The sequence below is a fragment of the Sciurus carolinensis genome, chromosome 11, assembly GCF_902686445.1.
Source record: "Sciurus carolinensis chromosome 11, mSciCar1.2, whole genome shotgun sequence".
Lineage (NCBI taxonomy): Eukaryota > Metazoa > Chordata > Mammalia > Rodentia > Sciuridae > Sciurus > Sciurus carolinensis.
Genome location: NC_062223.1, coordinates 75216617 through 75239945, shown reverse-complemented (window position 1 = coordinate 75239945; position 23329 = coordinate 75216617). Strand labels below are relative to the sequence as shown.

The 23329-nt window shown below is 43.2% G+C and overlaps 1 protein-coding gene and 1 non-coding gene across 3 annotated transcripts in view; both read left to right on the top strand.

Annotated features, from left to right (window-relative positions):
* The first annotated feature begins 712 nt into the window (after nt 1–712).
* Trnav-uac (transfer RNA valine (anticodon UAC)) lies at nt 713–786 on the top strand. The gene has a single exon. It is a non-coding gene; the product is annotated as a tRNA-Val (tRNA).
* Nucleotides 787–7148: 6362 nt separating this feature from the next.
* The window catches only part of Clpb (caseinolytic mitochondrial matrix peptidase chaperone subunit B), a 142191-nt gene continuing 126010 nt past the window's right edge, over nt 7149–23329 (top strand). For both annotated transcript variants that reach the window (XM_047516746.1, XM_047516747.1), the window contains exons 1-2: nt 7149–7619; nt 10678–10729. In XM_047516746.1, coding sequence (XP_047372702.1) covers nt 7214–7619; nt 10678–10729 — 458 coding nt within the window. In that variant the 5' untranslated portion in view covers nt 7149–7213. The remainder of the gene's footprint in view (nt 7620–10677; nt 10730–23329) is intronic.

Below are 23329 nucleotides of genomic sequence, written 5' to 3'. Positions count from 1 at the left end.
CACCTTGGGGCAATGATTTTTATTATACATCATATCAAAACATTCCTCATTTTACACATATGTAGGTAGAGCTATATTTTAAATTCCAGAATTTTAATAGTGTCAGGTACCTCCCATTGAGGTTATACTCCCACCACAAACTTGTCACAGAATTCTTTTATATGTATAAAATATTTATGTACACAAACATACAAATATAACGTAATAGCCATTATCTACCCTCCCTTTATCAACCTCACCCTTCCCAGTGCCTAGTAATTACTTTTCTATGCTCAGGTCAACTCTTTTTTTTTTTAGTTATTGAAACATTTATTTTATGAAATTAAATGTTATTCCACTCTAGAATTGAAAATAAAGTCAAAGCCAATTAAGATCTTTAAAAAAAAAAAAAACATAAATTCGATAATCTGACATATATACACCCGTGAGCGTTTATATAGATAACTGATGCAGGTAGGTTATTTAGCACAGTAACCAGAACATAGTAATTACTTACTAAAACTTGCTGCTATTTTTACTAATATATAATATAAATATACTAATATATATCAGTTCATCTCAGTTATTTCAAAGAAGAGTTTAAGAAGACTGGACATAGAGATGGTGGTAAGGCCATACACAGATCAGTAGGATGTCTTCAGTGCCATGTCTTCAGAGCCAATCCGCCAACCCCTCACCACAAAGTTAAACTTTAAAAAGATCTTTAAGGGGCTGGGGAGATAGCTCAGTTGGTAGAGTGCTTGCCTTACAAGCACAAGGCCCTGGGTTCGATCCCCAGCACCGCAAAAAAAAAAAAAGATCTTTAAGGACTGTGGCTCAGTGGTAGAGCCCTTGCCTAACTTGTGAGGCCCTGATTTTGATCCCCAGCACTGCAAGACAAAACAAAACAACAAAACAAAATCTTTAACTCACAAACACTAAGCAGAATGAAATATTTATCCATCATTTTTGATATCTGAAGGAATATTATATTTTTAGCTGTATCTTTTGTTGCTGCTAACTGACTAAAAATTTTTCTAGAAAAAAAATAATAATTTTCTCAAGGACTGCCACTGAAATGCCCTGCGAGACTTTGGGGCTCCAGCTAACACCAGCACTACAAGTATGAGATTTCTTTGCGATCCCAAGTGTTTTACCTTTTTTAAAAGTAAATTTCATTCTGGTGTGATGGTGCATGTCTGTAAGCCCAGCAGCTCGGGAGGCTGAGGCAGGAGGATGGTGAGTTCAAAGCCAGCCTCAGCAAAAGTGAGGTGCTAAGCAACTCAGTCTCTAAGTAAAATTTGAAATAGGGCTGGGGATGTGGCTCCAGTGGTTGAGTATCCCTGAGTTCAATTCCCGGTACTCCCAAAAAAGTAAATTTCATATTTTAATCAATACTATAGAATGACCCTTGAACATAATGATGCCCACCCATAATGTGGAGGCAGCATGATGTGGTGGAAAGAGCAGAAGCTTTGGAATGGATGAGGACTGGCATCCCAGAGCTGTCACTCACTAGCTGTATGACGTAGACAAATCACTTAATCTCTCGAATCTCAGCTTCTCCATCCGTAAAAGCAGGGTGGAGGGATTTCCACCTTGTGATTGTTAGAATTTAAATAAGAATACAAATACCTTCTTTCTGCCAGACACTGTGCAAGGTGTTTGGGATAATAAGTGAATAAGACATGGACCATACCTTCAAGGAGCTGGCTCCAGTAAATTGCATAGTGTGGTACCTGGTATATGGTAAATATTCAACAAATATTCTATTGAATGAGTCAACAAAAAAAGTGAATAGTAGATCCTAGTACATGTCAGTTTTCTTCTCCATTTTTCCTATATACCCCATTGTATTAGTCCACTCATCCCTGTGACCAGAACACCTGACAATAACTTAGAGGAGATAAAGCTGATTTGGGGCCCATGGTTTCAGAGTTCAGTTCATGATTGGTTGGCTGAACCCAGTGCTCTGGGTCCAAAATGAGCCAAAACATCATGGTGAAAGGAAAAGGTGGAGGAAAGTTGCTTGCTTCATGGTAGCCAAGAAGTGGGGATGAAGGGAGAGAGGGAGGGAGGGAGAGATGGCGGAGAGAGAGGAGAGAGCGCACAGAGGAGCCAGGGGGACAAGATATAATTCCCAAGAGTAGACACTCAGAGACCTACTTCCTCTAATCACACCTCATCTGCCTACAGTTACTACCTAATACAGTGGTCTTTTCAAATTATTAGATCATCAACTCGATCAATCCACTGATTAGGTTACACTCTCATAATCTCATCATTTCACCTCTGAGTAGTCCTGCTCTATCACACGAGCTTATTGGGGGACACCTCATGTACAAACCATAGCACCCATCTTCCCACACTGATGGAGAAATTAAAGTATATTACATATTTTCTTTAAATATTTTTATTTTGAATTATTTTAGACTTACAGAAAAAAAATCACAAAAAAAGTATGAAGAGTTGCTTTATATCCCCACTTCCTCAGTGTTCACATTTTCTATACTTGTAGGATGGTGTTCTAAACCAGGAAACTATCATTTGTACAATATTATTAACAAAACTTTGAAATTACCAATTTTTCCACAATTCCTCTTTTCTGTTCCCATATTCTATCCAGGATCACACAATGAATTTAGTTTTTATATCTCCTGAATCTCTAGTCTGTAACAGCTCCTTGGTTTCTGTGCCTTTCATGACCTTGACACTTTTGAAGAGTAGGCAGAGTTCTGAGATTGCTCCTAAGACTTCCACTTCTGGTCTATGTCCCTTGTATACACGCTGAATGCCAGCAGAACCTATGAATGCGATGTATCTCACTCCTGTGATTACATTACTTACTAATTTGACTTTGACTTATCATACTGGAGATTATTTTGATGGGCCTGATCTAATCAGGCGAGCCCTTAAAAATGACTGAGCCCCTCTTAAAGTCAGACAGCTTGCTTGCTGGTGTGGCAGAGATCCGAGAATAGCTTCTAGGAGCTGAGAGAGGTCCCCAGTAGCCTACAACTATCAACAGAATGGGTACCTCAGTTCTACAGATGCTAAGAAATAATATCTACCAACAACCTAAGGGAGCTTGAAAGGGAGGTTTTTAGTTGAGCCTCCAGGTGTGAATACAGCTGGTTGACATCTTGATTTTAGCCTTGTGATGCCTTGAAGAGGGGACTCAGTGAAAATATGTTGGACTCTAGACCCACAGGAACTATGAGATATTACATTGTTATTAAGTTAATAAATTTATGGTGACTTGTTATGTAGCAATAGAAAATTAATATAAATATTATATCAGTTATTCGTAGAATGTCCTTCAATATGGGTTTGTCTGACGTTTTCTCATGATTGGAGTGAGGTTGACAAAATGCCACAAAAATGACGTGTCTTTCTGAGTGCATCATATCACATGATTTGTGGTATCTATGTATCTTATTACTAGTGATGTTTGCCTTGATCATATCGTTAAGTTGGCATCTGAAGGTTTCTCCACTGTAAACTTTTTGTAGTTGATAAATATCTCACAGGAGATATTTTAAGACTATACAAATCCTACCTCTCCTTAAACTTTTACCCAATTAATCATAGCATCATCTTTAAATCTTGTCTGGAAATATTTGTTACTGTGGTATTTGCTGAATGGTAATTCTTTATTTCTCTCTCCCTTCAACATTTATCAGTTGAACTTCTACTGTAAGGAAGAGCTATCTCTTCCCCCATTCCTTCCTCATTTATCTATTTATTTATTTGTTTATTTATATCACTTGACTTCATGGATATTTGTTTTACTCTGTGATAAAACCCTTAATACTATCATTGTTTTTCATACAGTTGCTCCAGTTTATGTCATTAGGAACTCCTCAGCATTGACTCCTGTGTTCTTTTCATGAAGCTGCATCTGGTTTTTTTTTTAATTTTCCATTTGTTCTTTTTAGTTACACATGACAGTAGATGTATTTTGACATATACATACATAGAGTATAACTTCCCATTTTTGTGGTTGTACATGATGTGGAGTTACTCTGGTCATGTATTCATATATGAACACAGTAATGTATGTCAGATTCATTCCACGGTCTTTTCTATTCCCATCTCGGGCTCCCTTCCCTTCATTGCCCTTTGTCTAATCCAGTGAATTTCTACTCCCCCCCCAACCCATTGTGTGCTAGCATCTGCATATCAGAGAGAACATTTGGTCTTTGTTTTTTGGGGGGTTGGCTTATTCCACTTCACATGATTGTCTCCAGTTCCATCCATTTACTGGCAAATGCCACAATTTCATTCTTCTTTATGGCTAAGTAATATTCCATTATGTATATGTACCACATTTTCTTTATCCAGTCATCTGTTGAAGGGTACTTAAGTTGGTTCCATAGCTTAGCTATTGAGGATTGAGCTGCTATAAACATTGACCTGGTCATGTCACTATAGTTGCATCTGGTTTTGAGCCTCCCTTTACTTTCACATAAGGTGCTCCTGGCTCATTTTGTGTTTTCTTTTTGTCAGGCCTGAAAACAACCATTTTCCCAAGCGTACTTGGTTCCAGACTTATTAGAGAATTATATTTAGATCTGGGTATAGACAAAGCTAGGTAATAGATTATTATTACAACCCATACATACTTACATATCTATATTTCCTATTGATATATCTGCATATATATTTTAAAACATGAGTTTTATATGGATATCTCTGATTCCAATCCAATATTATATGGTTAATTTTAGCTTTTTCTATTTTCTTATTTGTAGCTTCCTTCTCCACAGTGAAAAACCCAGCAACTGTCTGTTTACTCCTTTGTGTTAAAAAGTGTGTGTGTGTGTGCGTGTGTGTGTGTGTGTGTGTGTGTGTGTTGTTGTTGTTGTTGTATTTTTCAGGAAGTGTTTTCCACAGAAGTCTCTAGAATGGGTGGGACAGAGTGGTCTTCAACCCTACTCAAGAGGTAGGTGACTGCATTGATTCTTCACCTTCTGTCTCCTCCTGAACCCTGCCCCAATATGCCCCAGTCACCTAAATGAAACTTGAGTTCTCTTTCCTTCAATCCAAGAGTTAGGTGCTTAGGCCTGAGGTAGAGTAACTGGAACCTAACATAAACCTCTGCTTTCTGATCAGACCAAAAAGAAGCTATCTTGGGGTGAACATCTTTTACAATGCTAGCACTAGTTGTCATCTCTTATGTTGTTTGAAGGTTGAAATAAAACAGTATGGTACCTTTTCGAAAAAAAAAATTTAAATGCTAGCACCATGACTTAAGGGTTTTTGAATTGGTTATTTTTTATACCTTTATTTTATTTATTTATTCTCATGTGGTGCTGCGGATTGAACCCAGTGCCTCACATCTGCTAGGCAAGTGCTCTACCACTGAGCTACAACCCCAGCCTCTTGAATTGGTTACAGGTCATCTAGAATTCACTGAGTCCCAGCTGATTCTAATGAGTGTTTCCATACTTGTTGAATGCATCTTACATAGACATTGATAGTTAACCTTCTCTGTATCCTTACCAAATACTGAGCACCCCTCACAGATATTTTCTGTGAAATTCAAATTAGAGAATCCATGGGTAAGTGCTTAAAAACTATGCCATGCTAAGGCAGCTGAAGAGCCCTGGGTTCCGTCTACAGCAAGAGAGTTTGAACTCTGCATGCTCTGAGGTGCCCTTCCGGAGGCAGAAGTATTCCAATACAGGGATGATGAAGCCGCTATTGTGAATGGGGTGGCTAACAAGACAGGATATCCTGGGAATCTATTAAAATAGGAACAGTCTATTTAGATACTTTAAAAACATTCATTCAACAGCTATTTGCCACGCGTCTTACTAACCCATCTGGAAATGAGAAGTATCACCTCTGCCCTGAGGAAGTTGAATAGGAGTACAATACCGACCCAGAGCAGAGAATATAATGAAAGCAGTCATTTCTTGAAGACCATTGTGAGCTAGATACTTTCTATATATTATCTCATTTAATACAAACAATCACCTGGACTATCAGAAACTTAAAGGAATTTGTCTAAGGTCACACATGTAGTAAATGCATGAGTCAAAACTAAAATCCAGGTCTGCCTGAAAGTCAAAGCTCATATTCATTTCCCCTAAAGTGAGAGTAATCCATTTACTGAAGAAACATTTATTGAGAACCTCTTTTATTCCAGACATTATTCTAGGTGCCAGTGATACAAAAGTGAAGAAAAAAAAGAGTCCCTGTAGCACGATGTTCACGTTGTCCTGAAAAAAAGACAATATATATGTCAGGTGGTGATTAAGTGCTGGGAAGAAAAATAGGATAGGAAAGATGGGGCCAGGTTGGGTCGCTATCTTTACTGGAATGATCAGGGTCGTCTCTGATAATGTGAAGTGCGCATAGACCTCAAAGATGTGTAGGAGAAAGAGACAGAACTGCCATAAAGAAAACTTTCCGTCTTTGCCTACTATGAGTTCAGTTTGGAAAAAAGGACGAGATAGGGTACAGGTGTTCATGGAAGCATGGGCTTGGAATCAGAAGACATGAGTTTTAGTCTAGGTGATTTACTGGCAAATCATTTCACTTTTGAGCCTACATTCTCTTTGCTGTAGACGGGATAACAGTCTTGCCCAGCCTCCCACACGCAGCCACCACCATCAGACGAGACATACTATGTGAAAACCCTCTGAAAATGATACAACTGGAAAGCAAGATCAGAGGTCAACTCTTCATCGGAAAGGAAGTGTGCGTAGGTAGGTAAATTGAAGGTGTCCCTATTTTTGGATGCCCGTTTCCCCAGACATCTTTTTGAAAAGTCGCTCCAGACTGAAATGAGAAATGAGATTAAAGAACTAATCATAAGTTTCATAACAGGTCTCTGCTGAAGACTCTTGTTTAACACTGGTCAGAAGTTGCATCATGTGTTTCAACTAAACTAAGAAAGTTCTGAAATTGGAATCTTGTAACTCTAATTGCCACGCCCCATCATAGCATTTTTTATTTTCGCTACGCCCCTCCCCCTGAACTCCATTTCCCCACATGCCCTGGGCTCCTGTCAGACAGCCATCATTGTGACGCAGTCACGCTGCCTTCTGGGAAGTGTAGTTTATTCGTTCTCAGGCTGAGGGAAGATCTAGGGCTGCAGACTACCACTCCCGTGAGGTAGTGCGCAGCCCCACCCCGTTCGCGGCGTCTTCGAACGCGCCGCGGCAGCCATGTTGGTCGTGGCCAGCACAGGGGCCGGCACCAGGGGGTTATTGAAGCAGCTGTCATGATGCTGGGGTCCCTGGTGTTGAGGAGAACGGCGCCGGCGCCGAAGCTCCTCCTCCGGCTGCTCAGGTCCCCATCGCTTCATAGCCACGGAGGCGTCTCCGGCCGGAGCATAACCACCAGGGAATGCGGGGAGCCGCAGTGGCTGAGAGCGGCCGCCGGGGGGCGCCCCGGAACATCTTCGGCATTACTACCTGGTCGAGGGGCAGCCACCTGGGGGCGCCGGGGAGGATGCACCGAGACCCAGTGCATGGCTGCTGCCACATGTGGACGCCTACCTACCCCCGAAGAAACACTCCCGGGGCAGGACTACTGGAATGATGTCCCTAACGGGGCCGGACTGGGCATGTGGGCCCTGGCCACAGCGCTGGTGGTTCATTGCTACAGCAAAAGTCCGTCCAACAAAGGTGATTATGGGACCAGATTCAAGAAAGGGAGGGGGAGGGAATGTCCTGACTCCGCATCTTTGGAGGGTGGAGGTACTTATCAATTTAGACCTGCACATCCACAGTCTTGGAAGGACCCAGACATCATCTGGTTTCAGGGGCAGAGTGTTGCACTGGAGCACTCAGCACCTCGGAATTGTGTAATTTCCCATCATAGGTCAGCCTCTCCTCTTTGGACATCACTTTATATATCTGCACAATGGGGGCGTTGTACTAAACATCTAATTACAGCATGGTATTCTGTCTTTCAAGACTCCTCCAGGAAGCCACAAGCAGTTTTAAGGGCAAGAACTAAATGCAGTAGAGAAATTACCTGCCTACAATGGTCTGAGAAAAGAAGAGATTGATTCCAGTGCCAGTTTGATCCCCTCTCTGGCCTCAGTGTCTACACATATAGTGAAAGATGATTTCTCAGTACTCTTATACAGTACTGTTATTTTGACTCCTTGGGGTTTGGTGACCTGGGTCTATTAGTCTTTTAGGGTTTTGAGGTGCCTCTTTTCAGACTTGAGGCAATCTTGCCATGTGGGGCAGTTGGCAGGAGAAGGAAGTTGGATCCCTGGAGACCAAGAGCAATGAGGTTGTCAATGTGGCTGACCCAGATTGGCCTCTCAGCTGGGTGCATGGAGCTGAGCAGGGGTGGGGAGAGTGGGCAGAGAGCAGAATTTCTGGCCTACCAGAGCCCAGTCACTCTGGTTCTCAGTTGTCCTCAAGGAACATTCTGAGGTATGTTGTCCATAGATTCATTCTAAACTCTGAGACCTTTGAGCAAAATTGGGAACTGCCTTGACTTACATTTGTTTATTCATGTGGCCAACTGTAAAGGAAGTGTTTTGGACAGGGAGTGAGGACACTGGGGATCCTGTTTTGGGTCTAATTCCGCTTGTGAATGTGGACTCTTGTTCCTTCTTATTGGACCTCAGTGTCCTCTCTACAAAATAAGGGTACTGAAATAGACTCTAAGAGCTCTTCTAGCTTAGGCATGCCATGATTCTGTAATTTGTCAGCATTTGGGGTGATATCTTCTGTGTGCCTAGTTTTGGGCTAGGTGTATGGTAAGTTCTAATTTAACAAAGTCAGTCAAGAGGATGGTGCAGGTGGTTCAGAGATAGTGAGTGATGCTGTGTGTTGCTGGAGTAGCAGAGGGCCAACATGGCCAGGAAAGCTTGCAGGATGAGGGGGCAGATGAAAAGAAGGGCAACATTGTTAACTTCTTGAGAGCAGGGAATGCATCTTATCTTCTTTTTTAGGTTGATACTACCAAGTTTTTCTAATATGCATTATTTGTCCACGAGTCTGGAACTTAATAGGTACTTAGTAAATGTGTCTTGAGTTGAGACATGCAAAGGCTTTCATAGCTGGTGTGTGCAGTAGCTAGCAGAGTGGCCGGTGGGTGGAGGATGAGGTCTTTGGAATGGGGTGAGAGCAAATGGAGTGGGATTTGGATTGGTTTGGAATTTCTTTTGTATGCAGTGGAGAGCCATGGAAGTTTCCTGAGCAAGGAATGTCCAGAGGCCAGTGTGTTTGATGATCTGGAGGAAGGTATCTAGAATCTTGCCTAAGAAGTTCCTGGTAGCATGTGAATTTCAGCAAGAATACTCAATAACAACCCAAACCATGAACAATTCCAACTCTTCTGACTTGCCAGCTACCCTGTCCCCTGACCCAGGAATTTGAGCTAAATCCCTCAGTGCTGTATAATAGAACTGGACCCTTCAGACACCAAGAGGCCCTGGTTTTAATTGACTCCTTCCTTACTCCTTGGAGAAGGTACTTTTATCTGCAAAGTGAGGGGAGAATGGGTAGAACCATCTCTGAGAAAGGGATATTTCCCTTCCAGCTGGAGACTTTCTGAGCAGAATTTGGTGTGTGCTTGGAGAATAATCATGTAAGGTAAGCAGGAAAGACCTGGCCCTGAGATCTAGGCCAGGAGGCAAAGTGGAGGCACAGTGAACAGAATTGGTTTTCATATGCAGGATAAAATGGGTATCTTGTCTCTTGTCCAGGTAAGGAAACTGAGGCTCTGGAGTTGGCTAAGACAATAATCGTTGGAACTGGGACTAGAGCCTGCATCTTCCTTCTCTCACACCTCACTGGGTGTCTTGGGGCTGGACCTAGAGCTCCTGAAGCAGGACTGGGTAGGAGTCAGTCCAGTGCCCAAGAATGTAGCTCAGAACCAGACTGGGCACAGGGGGCGCCATGGGCATTTGGTATGGGACTGTTTGAAAGAGTTGTGCCCTTACTGTTGACTTTTTGAGTTTTTCCAAGTCTGGCAGTTCTTCCTGTGGCCACAAGGTGATGCCAACAGCCTGCCAGCTGCTTAGCATTGCTGTTCTGCTAGGTCTGGTGAGTCTAAGGGATCTCACCCTTCTGCTTTGAGCTTCCCTTCTCTGGGCTTGGCCCCAGAGAGTTTGCAGACTTTTCAACCATCATTTCATCTCGGCATCCTTGTGAGACTGGCGTGGTAAAGATTATTGTCTCTACTTTGTAGTCTGGGAAACTCTGGTCAGGAGGGAAAGGGGCTGCCATAGTCACATGGTAAGTAGGTGGCAGAATGGGTTGGGGCCAGGTCTTGATCACTCCTAGTTGAAGCTTTCTCCATTTGTAGTGTGGCCTACACCCTTGCCTACCGCTCCCCATTCTCTTCCCTTACTTTGGGTTTGTGACCTGTGACATCAGAACTGGGCTAAGCACTGGGGAAAAAGTGAGACAGGGTCAGGGGATGTGGATAATAATAACAACCATAGTAATATAAAATATACTTAGTTTTAGAGCTATGAAAAGCAAGGGAATTTTGTAATAATTTTGTGAGACGTGGTGCTAGCACTTTACCTGCATCCCCTGTATGGTTAGAGTAGTGGAGAGTTTGGGCTCTAATAGAGAAAGGTGTGGAAGTCAGGTTGCTAACAGTGGAGCCCATGTTGGGAGGGGATGATGAGCAGGTCTTCCTGGACCCTTGAAGCACCCCTGAGGAGTAGTTCCTGGCCAGGCATCTGATCAGTGCCCCCTCTCTCTTCAGATGCAGCCCTGATGGAAGCTGCCCGTGCCAACAATGTGCAGGAAGTCAGCAGGTGAGTGTTGGCCCCTAGGCCTGGCTTTCCTCCAAGGAGGGGCTGAGCAGCTGAGCCCCTTCCTCATCTGGTGACTTTGTCTTGGAAGAAACCTCACTTTCTAAGTTGTGAACTGTCCCCTGTGATTTCCCTGTAGCCTCGGAGTTACCTGGTCTGGGGTGACCCCTTGGTCCGGGGTCAGCCTTTACATATTTTAGGTAGGGGGGGGCTTCCAACATCCCTGAATCTTCCGTTGGGATGGTTTAGACTCCCCTCCACACATCCTGGGGGTTCTCCTCTGGATTATCCAATTTGTTTTGTTCTCCTGTGGAAGAGGCATATGTTACTGCTTGCTGCCTAGATGGAGTGCAGGTGGGCACCCCTGGAGAGAGGCTTATGGATTAAGAAGTGAGCTGAAAGAGATCTTTGTGCCAGAAGGTCTTGGGGCTAGAAAGGCCTGCCTGCAAGACTGGGGTGCCCATATTGGGTTCTGCCAGGGGAAGACTGCAGTTCTCCAGCCTCACTGACTCAGCTCGTCCTCTGGGACCACTGGTTTTGTATTTGAGGCTTGTTTTGTTTTTAAGCACAAGGACAGGATTCATCTCAAAGCTCAACCTGGTACCAGGGGCAGGCAGAATCTGTCCAGGATGATGCTGCAACTGAGGACTCCGGAGAACATTAGCTAGGGGCTGTGGTTAGGGAACCCTTCTGTGCCTCATCTTGACCTCTTTTGGCCCTTTGAGTAGATCTAGATGGCCATAGGACACCCCCTTTTCTCTACCATCACATCCAAATCTTAATGAGGCTGTCATTATGTGGGAAGTTAGATGTTTGGGGTGGCTATCCCTTTACCCAATACCACCAACACTTGGTGTCTTCCCACTCCAGCAGCTTGAACATACATAAGAGAGTGCTGAAAGGCAGCCACAGCCCCACCAAGACTTACTGCTTTGATTCTCTTTCATTTTATCTGCAGCATTATTATTGATTCTCAGGGGTGCTTTTGAGTATTAATGTTCAAAGCTTAGTTTTTAATAAACCACTTTTGAAAGTATGGGCTGGGAGTTGTTTTGTAGCCAAATAAATATGATGGAGCAATAGTTTAATAAACATGCGATGATGCATCTTAAAAAACCAAGCACAGATGTCATCTTGTTATTATAAGAGCCATTCATAACTGCAGGCTGTGTGTGGCGTCTCCATTCCCCCAGAAACAAATGAGCCCTGCTTCTTCTGCCGCATTACAAGGGAACTAGTGGAAAGGAGTGGAAACTAGCCCTTGCTGACCCTGGAATCACCTGTTGGTAGCTGCAAGGCACCTACTTCCCCGGGGCTAGCCCAGAGAACTATTCCAAACATTCATTCCTGCTCATGTGGATAGTGTCTCTGGGGGCCTTTCGTGTAGGTCCCCAATCTCTAACCTGCTTTTCTCCCACTTCTTCCCCATCTCCCTTGGTCAGGATGACTCGGTCAGAATCTCCCTTCACTGCCCTTAAGGAAGACAGAGATGAGTGAGACACAGAAGGAGGCAGGGAAGGCTGTCTGCCTGCTGGGCCAGGGGGATCTGTGCAGGTGGGACTGGTGCAGGATATGGGGAAAGAGGGAAGGTGACTTGAGAGAGGCTGGAATGCGCGTGGCCTGCCCTGTCCAGGTTGAGGGTTTTCAGACCCTCAGTGGGAGGACATGGGTGGTTTTTGAACAGGGGTCTGACCCTGCTCAGTTAGGTCTGTTTCAGAGAGCTAAAGGATGGACTGAATGGGGAAAAGCGGAGGGCAGCTCTGTTGGAGACTGTTTTAGTAAGACAGACTCAAGGTGATAAAGGCCTGAGTTAGCACATTGTTCCTGCCTCACCAAGACCTCTGCTTGGCCCTGAAGGTGGTGTGGGGTGAGGGTGGTAATCTGGTCTGCAGTCTCAAAGAAACAGACAAGTCACCCTCCAATTACAGTTCTTCTAACAGAGCCAGGTCTTGAAAAGGTAATTATGGGGATGACCTGACTGCCCTCACTAGAAGGAAACCTTGAGTTTTACTCAGTCTATCAGTGTCCTAGACTTGGCACAGGTGCTTCATGATGCTACTTATTTCTTCCTCTGTGCCCTGGCCCTTAGCTCTGCCCATTAGATTGGCCTATAGCAGAATAGAATTCCATTCTTAATTTTTTTCAAAATTTAGACATAATTGGGTTACCATATATATGACTAGGCTGGTCATTGATTTAGTATTTGGAATAAAACTAGAATCTGGTGAATACTATTGTACTCTTTCCATCGGTCTTGGGATTCTTGCTGTGTGTGTCTCTGCTTTGACCTCAGTCGACTCCTTTCCCTAGTCCAGAGCCTCAGGAGATCTCTGGATAGGTACTGCTCAGGAAGGAAGGAAGCGCTTCATCCTCCTCTTTGAACACTCTAGAATCTATAGTCCCTGGGCCCGGGTTATGGGACCTCCACACAGTGTCTCTGTGCTCAGTGCTCATCGCCCTCTGCCTGAGTCCTGGCAGCCTTCAAGGCTCAGTTCAAGTGCTGCCTCCCTGTGACACCTTCCTGGATTCCTCTCAGTGGGGTATGACATCTTCCTTTCCCTTCCCTCTGATCTGGAAGTCTGTGAGGAAGGCTGTGAGGGTTGGCTAAAAAGGGCCATGCCAGAATAGAGCAGGAGGAAAATCTGGAAAAGAAGTTGAGGTCAGGGTGGAGAGGCAGAGCTGAACGTCAGGCTTGAGGGGCAGTCAGTCCACACAGGAAAACCAGTGAGGTCCACATGCTGACCTAATCAGGAACAGATCCCGGATCCTCACAGAGCATGAGACCATCAGGCCAACTTTCTGACAGTGACCCTGATGGGTAGGCACCATTGACTTGCTTTATATGAATCTGGCTAATGGTGTGTGGGGTTGGCAGAACCTACCACTCACCACACTTTATTCTTTGTTAAGAGTTTTGTGGGCTACATTAATTTTTTTTTTTTTTTTTTTTTTTGGTACTGGGGATTGAACTAAGGGACACTGGACCACTGAGCCACATCCCCAGCCCTGTTTTGTATTTTATTTAGAGACAGGGTCTTACTGAGTTGCTTATTTTGCTGAGGCTGGCTTTGAACTCCCTATCCTCCTGCCTCAGCCTCCTGAGCCACTGGGATTATAGGCGCCATCACACCCAGGTGTGGTGACTCACCACAGGCAGGAACAAAGTCTGGTGCCCTAAAAGTCTCTTTTACCCTATGTGCTAGCAAACGAGAACTCAGTTGCTTTGTTCATTTCAATGTAACTGAAGCAAGAGGTCCATATTCCCACTGGTTGCATGACAGGGAGGCTGGGTCTCTTTGCCCTTTCTCCTTCCTTCCCTCCCTCCTTCCTCAGGCACATAAACCTTGTAAGTTCATCCGGCCCTGACACTTCAGAAGTGGAAGTCTGACCCCATCCTACCTGTTGACAGTGAGCAGGTGGCCCTGTTCGTGGGCGTAGCCCAAACCTGAACCTGGAGAGCCACTCACCCGAAACAGAGGGCACATCTGTCTGGACTCAGGCTGAGCCATGTGAGGACTGTCAAGATGGGAAAAGTGAGGCCTCCTCTTCTCCAGTGGAGATCACATTTCCTTCTGATCAAACCAGTGAAAGACAACACCCCTGCCTAATTTCTTCTACTGGCGGTCGAGAAGCTGGGCCTCTGCTAAGTGCCTAACTCAGTTGTTAATCAGCCCGGCCTCTGATGAAGGAGACCTGGTGGTATCAGTCTTGGACCTCTACCCCCACTGCCCTTTCTCTCCAGGGTCCATTTGTTCATTTGACAAAAAATTGTTGGGTCCTCTCCTTGATACAGGGGACACCCAAGCAGGCATGATTTCTGACCTTGGTGACAGAACCTGGGGTAGACTTTGGCAAAAGTGTGATCTGTGCTAGAGACGGGAGAGTGCAGGGGCTGCAGCAGTGCAGCCATGTCCTGATCAGCCGGTGTGGGGGTGGGGGCGGGGTTCAGAAAAGCTTCCTAGAGCAAATGGCACACGATCGAAGTCTCAACGGGGTTCAGCAAAGAGGGGGAAGGCATTTCAAGCAAAAGGGACAGCACCAGTAGTAGCACCAGGGCAAGGAACAGCCAAGAGGTGTGTGGGGAGAGGAAATTGTGCATTGTTTGCTGTCTCAAGATCACGGTCTGAGGCTGGAGGAACTGGAGATAGGTAGGGATCTAGTCATGAAAGCATTGATTGGCACTAGTTGCCCACATGTCCAGCATGTTCTCTGTACCTACCCTAGAGGTGAATTTGGGGGAGAGTGGGGGTAACAGCAGTGAAGAAGGAGAACCAGTTCTACCTTAGAGAAACTTAAAAGAGGACATGAATAAAAATTACCAACCAACAAAGCAAAGCACAAAGTGCCTAACTTGTATGAGCCTAAGTCATGTGGAGATGACAGTAGCTAGAACCTGTGAATTGTAGAGATACTATTACCAGTAGTTATTAATTTAAGCAATCAATGTTTTTTTTTTAATTTTGATTCATTGTACACAAATGGGGTACAACTATTGTTTCTCTGGTTGTACACAAAGTAGCTTAATCATACACGTACATAGGTAATGATGTTTGTCTCATTCTGTTATTTTTCCTTTCCCCCACCCCTCACTTTCCTCTATACAATCCATCCATCCTCCATTCTTGCCTCCCTCCCACGCCCCGTAATGTATCATCATCCACTTATCAGAGAAATCATTCAGCCTTTGGTTAATTGGGATTGGCGTATCTCACTTAGCGTGATATTCTCCAACTGCATCCATTTACCTGCAAAAGCCATAATTTTATTCTTCTTTATGGCTGAACAATATTCCATTGTGTATATATACCACAGGTTTTTTTTATCCATTCATCTGTTGAAGGGCACCTAGGTTTGTTCCATAATTTTGCTATCGCGAATTGAGCTGCTATAAACATTGATGTGGCTGGGTCACTGTAGTATGCTGATTTTAAGTCCTTTGGGTATAGGCCAAGGAATGGGATAGCTGGGTCAAATGGTGGTTTCATTCCAAGTTTTCTGAGGAATCTCCATACTGCTTTCCAGAGTGGCTGCACCAATTTGCAGCCCCACCAGCAATGTATGAGAGTACTTTTTTCCCCACATCCTCGCCAACACTTATTGTTGCTTGTATTCTTTTTTTCTTTTTCTTTTTTTGCAGTGCTGGGGATTGAACCCAGGACCTTATGCTTGCAAGGCAAGCACTCTACCAACTGAGCTATATCCCCAGCCCGCTTGTATTCTTGATAATAGACATTCTAATTGGGGTGAGATGAAATCTTAGGGTAGTTTTGATTTGTATTTCTCTTATTACTAGAGATGTTGAACGTGTTTTCATATATCTGTTGCTTGTTCTTAGATCTTCTTCTCTGAAGTGTCTGCTCATTTCCTTAGCCCATTTATTGATTGGGTTATTTGTATTCTTGGTGTAAAGTTCTTTATAGATTCTGGAGATTAGTGTTCTATCTGAAGGTATTGTGGCGAAGATTTTCTCCCACTCTGTAATCTCTCTCTTCACATTGTTGATTATTTCCTTAGAAAAAGCTTTTTAGTTTAAATCTATCCCAATTATTGATTTCTGCTTTAATTTCTTGTGCTTTGGGAGTCATGTTAAGGAAGTCTGGTCCTAAGCTGATATGACGAAGATTTGGCCCTACTTTTTCTTCTATTAGGTGCAGGGTCTGTGGTCTAATTCCTAGATCCTTGATCCATTTTGAGTTGAGTTTTGTGAGCCATCAATGTTAATGAGTGCTTCTTAAGAGCTAGGCATTGGCTGAGTACTGAAGACACAGTAGTAAACAAGACCAGTATAGTTCCTGTCCTCTTGGTACTTACAGTCCAATTGGGAGCCAGATGACTATAAGTATGTGTTTCAAAAGTGAAATACAGTTTATCTTTTCAATAAATGGTACAGGAACAACTGAATAACCATGTGCAAGACTACAGCTGGTCCCTAACACCATATGTAGAAATGAACTCAAAGCTATTCATGGAGCTAAATGTAAATGCTAATGCAATAAAACTCTTAAAAGAAAACATAGGAGTAAATCTATGTCACCTTTGGATTAGACAAGTCTGACTTAGATATGGTATCAAATTGAACTGCATCAAAATTTAAAATTTTTGTGCTTTAGAGGCTAACATCAAGAATATGAAAAGAGGACTGGGGATATAACTCAGTTGGTAGAGTGCTTGCCTCACATGCAGAAGGCCTGGGTTCAATCCCCAGCACCAAAAAAAAAAAAAAAAAAAAAAAAAAAGAAAGAAAAAGAAAAGAACAAATTGTTGGGCATGATGACACATGCCTGAAACCCCAGCTACTCAGGAGTCTGAGACAGGAGGATTGCAAGTTCAAGACCAGCCTCAGCAAATGTCATTTGTCAATTCCAAGGAAGAAAGTACTGACATACTGCAATATGGATGAAACTTGAAAGCATTATGCTAAGAGAAAGAATCCAGCCAGTCACAAAATGTCTTGAAGTCTGTTTGGATTACTAACAGAATGTCATAGATTGGGTGGCTTATAAACAATAGAAATGTATTTCTTACAGTTGGAAATTGGAAAGCTCTGGTAGATATTTTATCTAGTGCCCACTTCTTGCTTGACAGATGGCCATTGTACTGTGTTGTCACATGGCAGAAGGTATGAGGGAGCTCTCTGAGGTCTCTTTTATAAGGTCACTGATCCCATCCAGGACCTATTTAACCTCTAAAAAGCCCCACTTTCAATATGATCACATTGGAGAGTAGGTTGTAAACTGAATTGGGAGGATGGGGGATCAAACAGTCCGACCATAGCAACCATGTATTTTATGATCTTGTTTATATGCAATGATCAGAAAAATTCATGGAAACAAAGTGATTGCTAAGGGGGTGGGAGATCAGAAAAAAGGGCTGAAGAATTACTGCCAGTGGGTCCAGGGTTTCTTTTTGGTGTGATGAAAATGTTCTGGAGTGAGATTGTAATGTGGTTGAACAATTCTAAATATACTAAAAACAATCCAGTTGCACATTTCTAAATGGGTGGAATTTATGGCATGTAAATTATTTCTCAGTTTTTTTTTTTTTTTTTTTCTTCTTAAAACTTTCTTTTTAAAGTAAAGTATAAGATACAGAGGAATCTAACCTTGAATATGGGAGACTTGGAGGCATGGGTGTATCAGTAAGGGAAGCTTTTGAGTAAATGAGTTTGAAGTTAACTCTGAAGAATGAAGAAAAAGAAAGTGGAAGGAAGTTTAGTTTGAGGGAAGAGCAGGTGCAAGGCCCTGAATCAAGAAAAGATGTGGAGAAATTGAATTGAGAGGAGGCCAATATTGTTGGGCTGCAAAGAGCAAGGGGGAAAGGTGATGTGAAATTAAGTTGGAGAGTTAAGCAAGGACCATACCACACAGGGTCTCTAGATCATGTTAACAGATTTTATTTTTGTCCTAAGTGGGCTACCTCTGAGGAATTTTAAGCCAGTGTGTGCATGTGCAAGAGAGACAGACTAACAGGTAGATATACATGATGTAAATTGAAATTATAATTTTAAAAGATCATTCTGGTTGCTTGGGGGAGACCAGATTGGTATAAAGCCATGGTGGATGCTAGAAGACTGGTAGAAAAGCAACTGGAGTGGTCCATACAGACCATGTGAGTTGGACTAAGATGTCAGTAGCAAAAATGGAGGAAGTTATCTGTACAAAACTTGGTGATGGTTAGCTTAGTGTCCATCCCTGGTACAGTGCCTGATACACAGTGTTTGGATGAATGAATAGGATTGGACATGGTTAATTAGGGAGGAGAAAATGGTAATGAATTTCAGTCTTCTGGCTTGATCATCTGTGTAGGTGCTGTTGCCATTCACTGAGATGAGGAGCCTGGAGGAATACTGGGTTAGGGTGAGGGGAAGGATTATGAGTTCAATTTTAAACAGGTGGAATTTAACATGCTGGTGAAATATTCAAGTGGAGATGTCACCTAGGCAGTTGAATTATGGGTCTTTTGACTCTTCCCTTGATATTTACCATGCTGCCTTTCAAAATCTGAATTATCAGTTAAGAGATTGTTTTGATATCCTATTTTGGTTTCTGGTTTGATGTTTTTTGAAAATAAATGACTTCATAACAGCATAAACTGGTTTACTAGATGGCTTGTGGTGGGGGCATCTGATTGGGTTTACACTTAGGAGAAAAGAAAGAGGCTGTGTTGAGGGGTAAACACATTTATTCTAGCTCTGCATCCATGGCTTGGGTTGGTTCTTGTCCCCAGATGCTCCAGCTTGAGGCACTTGCTGTCCATGTGCAGGATTGAGGTGTCCAGAATGTGTTTAGCTACAGCATAGGTAAATGTTCTACACATTGATCCAGGGATTTTATCTAATTAACAAAAGCCCTGGCTGGTAAATGCATTTGGCTGTCTCTGGGCCTCTGAGAGGCTGTCTGTTTATCGATTGTTGTATCATTTTGGCTGGATGGGAAGATATTAATGATGGCATCAGAGCAATCAAAACATCCAGCTCTCTTAATCAGTAAATATGTAAATGTCTTGTGACTTACAGTGGATTAAAACCTTTGTCCTAGACTAGACCAGAGGTCAAGGCTTCAGGGCGTCATTTCTTGTAATTTGATGCTTATAGTTAGAACTTCTTAAGATTATTACACAGGTTTTTTTAAAGGTTGGGTGTAACTCACACAGGTTTTTTATGTTTGGGGATGGTGGTGCTAGGGATCAAACCCATGGCCTTGTGCTTGCCAGGCAAGTGCTCTACTATTGAGCTGTACCCCCAGTCCCCATGCAGGTTTTTTGAATGTCATCTGCCCCTAGACCCAGCAGCCCACAGTTATCATTTGGTAGAGCCTAGGAACAGAGAGCAGCCAGAGCCTATTGTGATGGGCTTGGCAGTAACAGGATGTCAGTAAAGGGGAGCCTAGCCCTGGGCTTGAACCTCCAGTGTTGGCCCCACTACTTCTGGGCTGTGTGACCTTGGGCTAAATTTTTAACTTCCTCAGAGGCCTCCACTGTAAACTATCTTTGATGACCATCCTCCCAGGATCTCTTGAGAGTTCAAGGCAGGTGAACAACTTTGTACTGAAAATTACTCATGCCTCCAGGTGCCATGGTGTATGCCTGTAATCTCACTCTAGAGGCTGAGGCAGGAGGAGCGCAAGTTCAAGGCCAGCCTTAGCAACCTGGGTTAAATCCAGAGAGAGAGAGAGAGAGAGAGAGAGAGGGAGAAGGAGAGAGAGAGAGAGAGAGAGAGAGAGAGAGAGAGAGAGAGAGAGAGAGAAAGAGAAGAAAAAGGAAAGAAAGAAAAAAATCATTCATGCTTTGGGTCATCACTGTCACATCCAAATTCCTGTGGGTTCCCATAGCTCCTTGTACTTCCTCTGTGAGAATGCTTAACACCTTCTGTTGAATTGACTGGTTTGTTTCTGGTCTCTCAGTACTGTTGCTATGTTGTCCAGCACTGTGTGTGTAAATAGTTAGCAATGACTTATTGAATACTGTTGAAAATGTTTTGTGAATGGGAAAGCATTAAATAAACTTCAGTAGTTATCACAGTCATAATAAACCTGTAAAGATCCAGAGAGAGTGGCACACTCCTGTAATCCCAGCTACTCAGGAGGCTGAGGCAGGAGGATTACGAGTTTGAGGACAACCTGGGCAACTTGGCAAGACCCTTTCTAAAATAAAAATTAAAAGGACTGAGATGTAGCTCAGTGGTAGAGCACTCCTGGCTTCAATTCTCAGTACCCCTAAATAAGTAAACAAACCTGTAAACAGAGGACTAATCTCCCTTGGAAAGAGCAAAAATAAAAATGAACTCAATCATTAGTTAACAAATAATACCTATTATGTGTGCTACTGTCCTGGGTGGATGAATCAGTGGTCAACCAAAAATATGTACAGGCTTTGCTTCATGGAGCATAAAGCCTAGTCAAACATTAATCCTACAAATGTGAAGTTGCAACTGTGACAAATGGAACAAGATTTCCTCTCCCCAGAGGGATCTTGTGCCCTGAAGTGAAGGATGAGGAAGAGTTTCCTAGGTGAAGAAGGGTGGGAAGAGCTTTCCTGACAGAAGAAACCTTTGTTTACTAAAAACCCTTGTGGGAGGAGGAAACTTGGTAATTGCAAAGGGCTAAAAGAGACCCACAGGACTGCAGCTCAAGGAAGGTGCCAGGAGCCATAAGCAGACTGAGCAGGACATGAGGCCACATGGAGGAGCTTTGTCTTTGTTCTACCAGCAGTGGAGCTGAGTTAGAGCGAGATGATCAGCAACCCTTCCCATTGCTGCAAAACATCAGGAACCAGCATGAATACCTGCCTCCATGTGTGTGCCTGCATACTCTTGGGCACAGTCCTGCCCCTCAAGGCAGTGCAGGCAACAAAGTTGCAGTCGCCTGAGGCCAGCGGAGGGGTTGTTGCCCGGCTCTGTCTCCCTACCACCATTGCTGTGGCCCAAGAGCTGCTGTTACAAAATCTCAGGTCCATCATGGCTATAATGAAGATCTTGTCAGCAAGATTTTTCCCCAAAGAATTTTCCCAGAAACTGGGGCAGATAGAGATCCAAGACTACCGAAAACAGTCATGTTAATGCGTTACTGGGCTTAGATCAGCTGCTTGCCTTTTGGTTCCTGTTCTGTCTCTGTCCTATTAGCAAACCCTTCTCAGAATGTCTCCCTTCTCAACTATGAGCCCTTCTACATCCTGCTTCTTCACCTTCCACCCTTCTGAGCAGAGGTCCTAGGTGCAGAGTCCTAAGGCAATACATGGTATTTCCCTGTGGTTCTGCCCAAGTGGCTTGTGGCAGAAATCAGTATCTTGGAGTCTGACAAAATAAGATTTGAATCCCAGTTATGCTATTGGAGCTATGCTCCATGACCTTGGAAAAGTGGCCTGATCTCTCTAAGTCTTAGATTCTTCATCTGTAGAGTGGGGATGATGATTGACCTACTTCACACCATTGCTGTGAGGAGTTAATGAGAAAATGTGTACAATCTACTTACTACCATGGCTAGCACATAGCAGGTGTTCAGTACATAGTAGGTGTTGTTATTTAGTACTTTAAATCACACAACGTTTTCTCTCTTATTAGTAAAATTAAGATAGTGGGCAGAATTTTCTGTTTTGTAAATTTTCTGTATATTCATCTTTTACTCACTACATTTTTGAGCTTTTAGTGTTAGCATCCGAGACACCTCCCCAGACTGATGCCCACAGGCAAGTGAATATTAAGATGGGGAAAAAAAATCAGAACTGAGCTTGCTTAGTTTTACCACTGCTTTTACCACATATATTTAGAATTTTATTTAGTGTTTATAATATATCTAATAACAATTTCTTGAATATATTATTATATATTATTTATATGTAATAACAAACCAGTTTTTAATAGCAGTTATGAAATACTTTAATAACATTGTTAATATTATTGAGCAGTGACTGCTGTTTATTGAATGACTTTTGTGTCAAGCACTAGGGTAGGACCTTCATCACTAAAGCCTCACAACATCCCTATAGATAACAACCCACTTCACAGATGATGAAACCAAAGTTGCAAAAAAAAAAAAAAGAAATCCAAATTTTAAAAAAAGTTGCCCAAGTTACCCATTTAGGAAGTAATCTGTCACTTCATTTTGGAGACAGGCAAGAGAGGCCTACCCAGGTCCCAGTTTCCTCTTAGGAATTTCTTAGGTGTTTTCTAGCTAAGGGGAGAACCATTTCTGCCTGGCTTATTGGGAATCCATAAGGTTCCTGAAGAGAAACTGTCAAATCCAGACCCCTTTGTCTGTCTCTCCACAATTCATCCTTTCTCCAAATTGTCCCTATCTCTCACCAGCCACACCTGACCTCACCCTCCCAAGAGGAACCCTCATTCTGGTCACACTTGGCTTCTCGCTGACCCAATTGTAGACTACTGTGAACTTTTGCAGCTTCCAACCCACCCATCCTGCTGTCAAAATCCTATTGGTGCTTCATTGCCCACCTCAAGCCCTTCCTCTTTCAGAAACCTTATGCTAATAATAGTAGCTGTTGTTTATTAACTGTCTGCTCTATTTGAGGCTGACTGCTAGATACTGTATGTGTATTATCTTTGTTCCTTGTCACAGTGTCGTGGAACAGATTGTGTTTTGTCTGTTTTCCAAATGAGAAAATTTAATGCGTAGGCAGATTAGATTCTGTACCTGCCTGTGGCCTCAGTGGTAGAGTTGTGATTTAAACACAAGTATCTACTTTTCTCACTTAAGTTCACTTTGTGTTGATCTTTTCTTATCAGAATTCCCATGGACCTTAGAGGCTGAGCTATACAATATCATGTTTAGTGAGTTGTCTGTTTGCCTATCTCCAGTTGCTTCACGCTTGTTTCTCCTCACCTAGGCTGTGAGCCCTGTCACAGCAAGGTGGATGGCACTATAGCACCTGCTTCCACCATAGCATGTTACACTTGGCTGGCTGGGTTTCAGAAGGCACAAGGTACAGATATCTGACCCGTTGATTGATTGGTTGATTGAAACATGTTTATTCTCTAAAAGCTGCCCAGCAGGAGAGCACAGCTCTAGGCAGCAGCTGGGCAGACTGACTGGTCTCCTAGAGCCTCCATTCATGTGGATGGGAGGCCCAGGAAGGTTGCATAAGAATCCT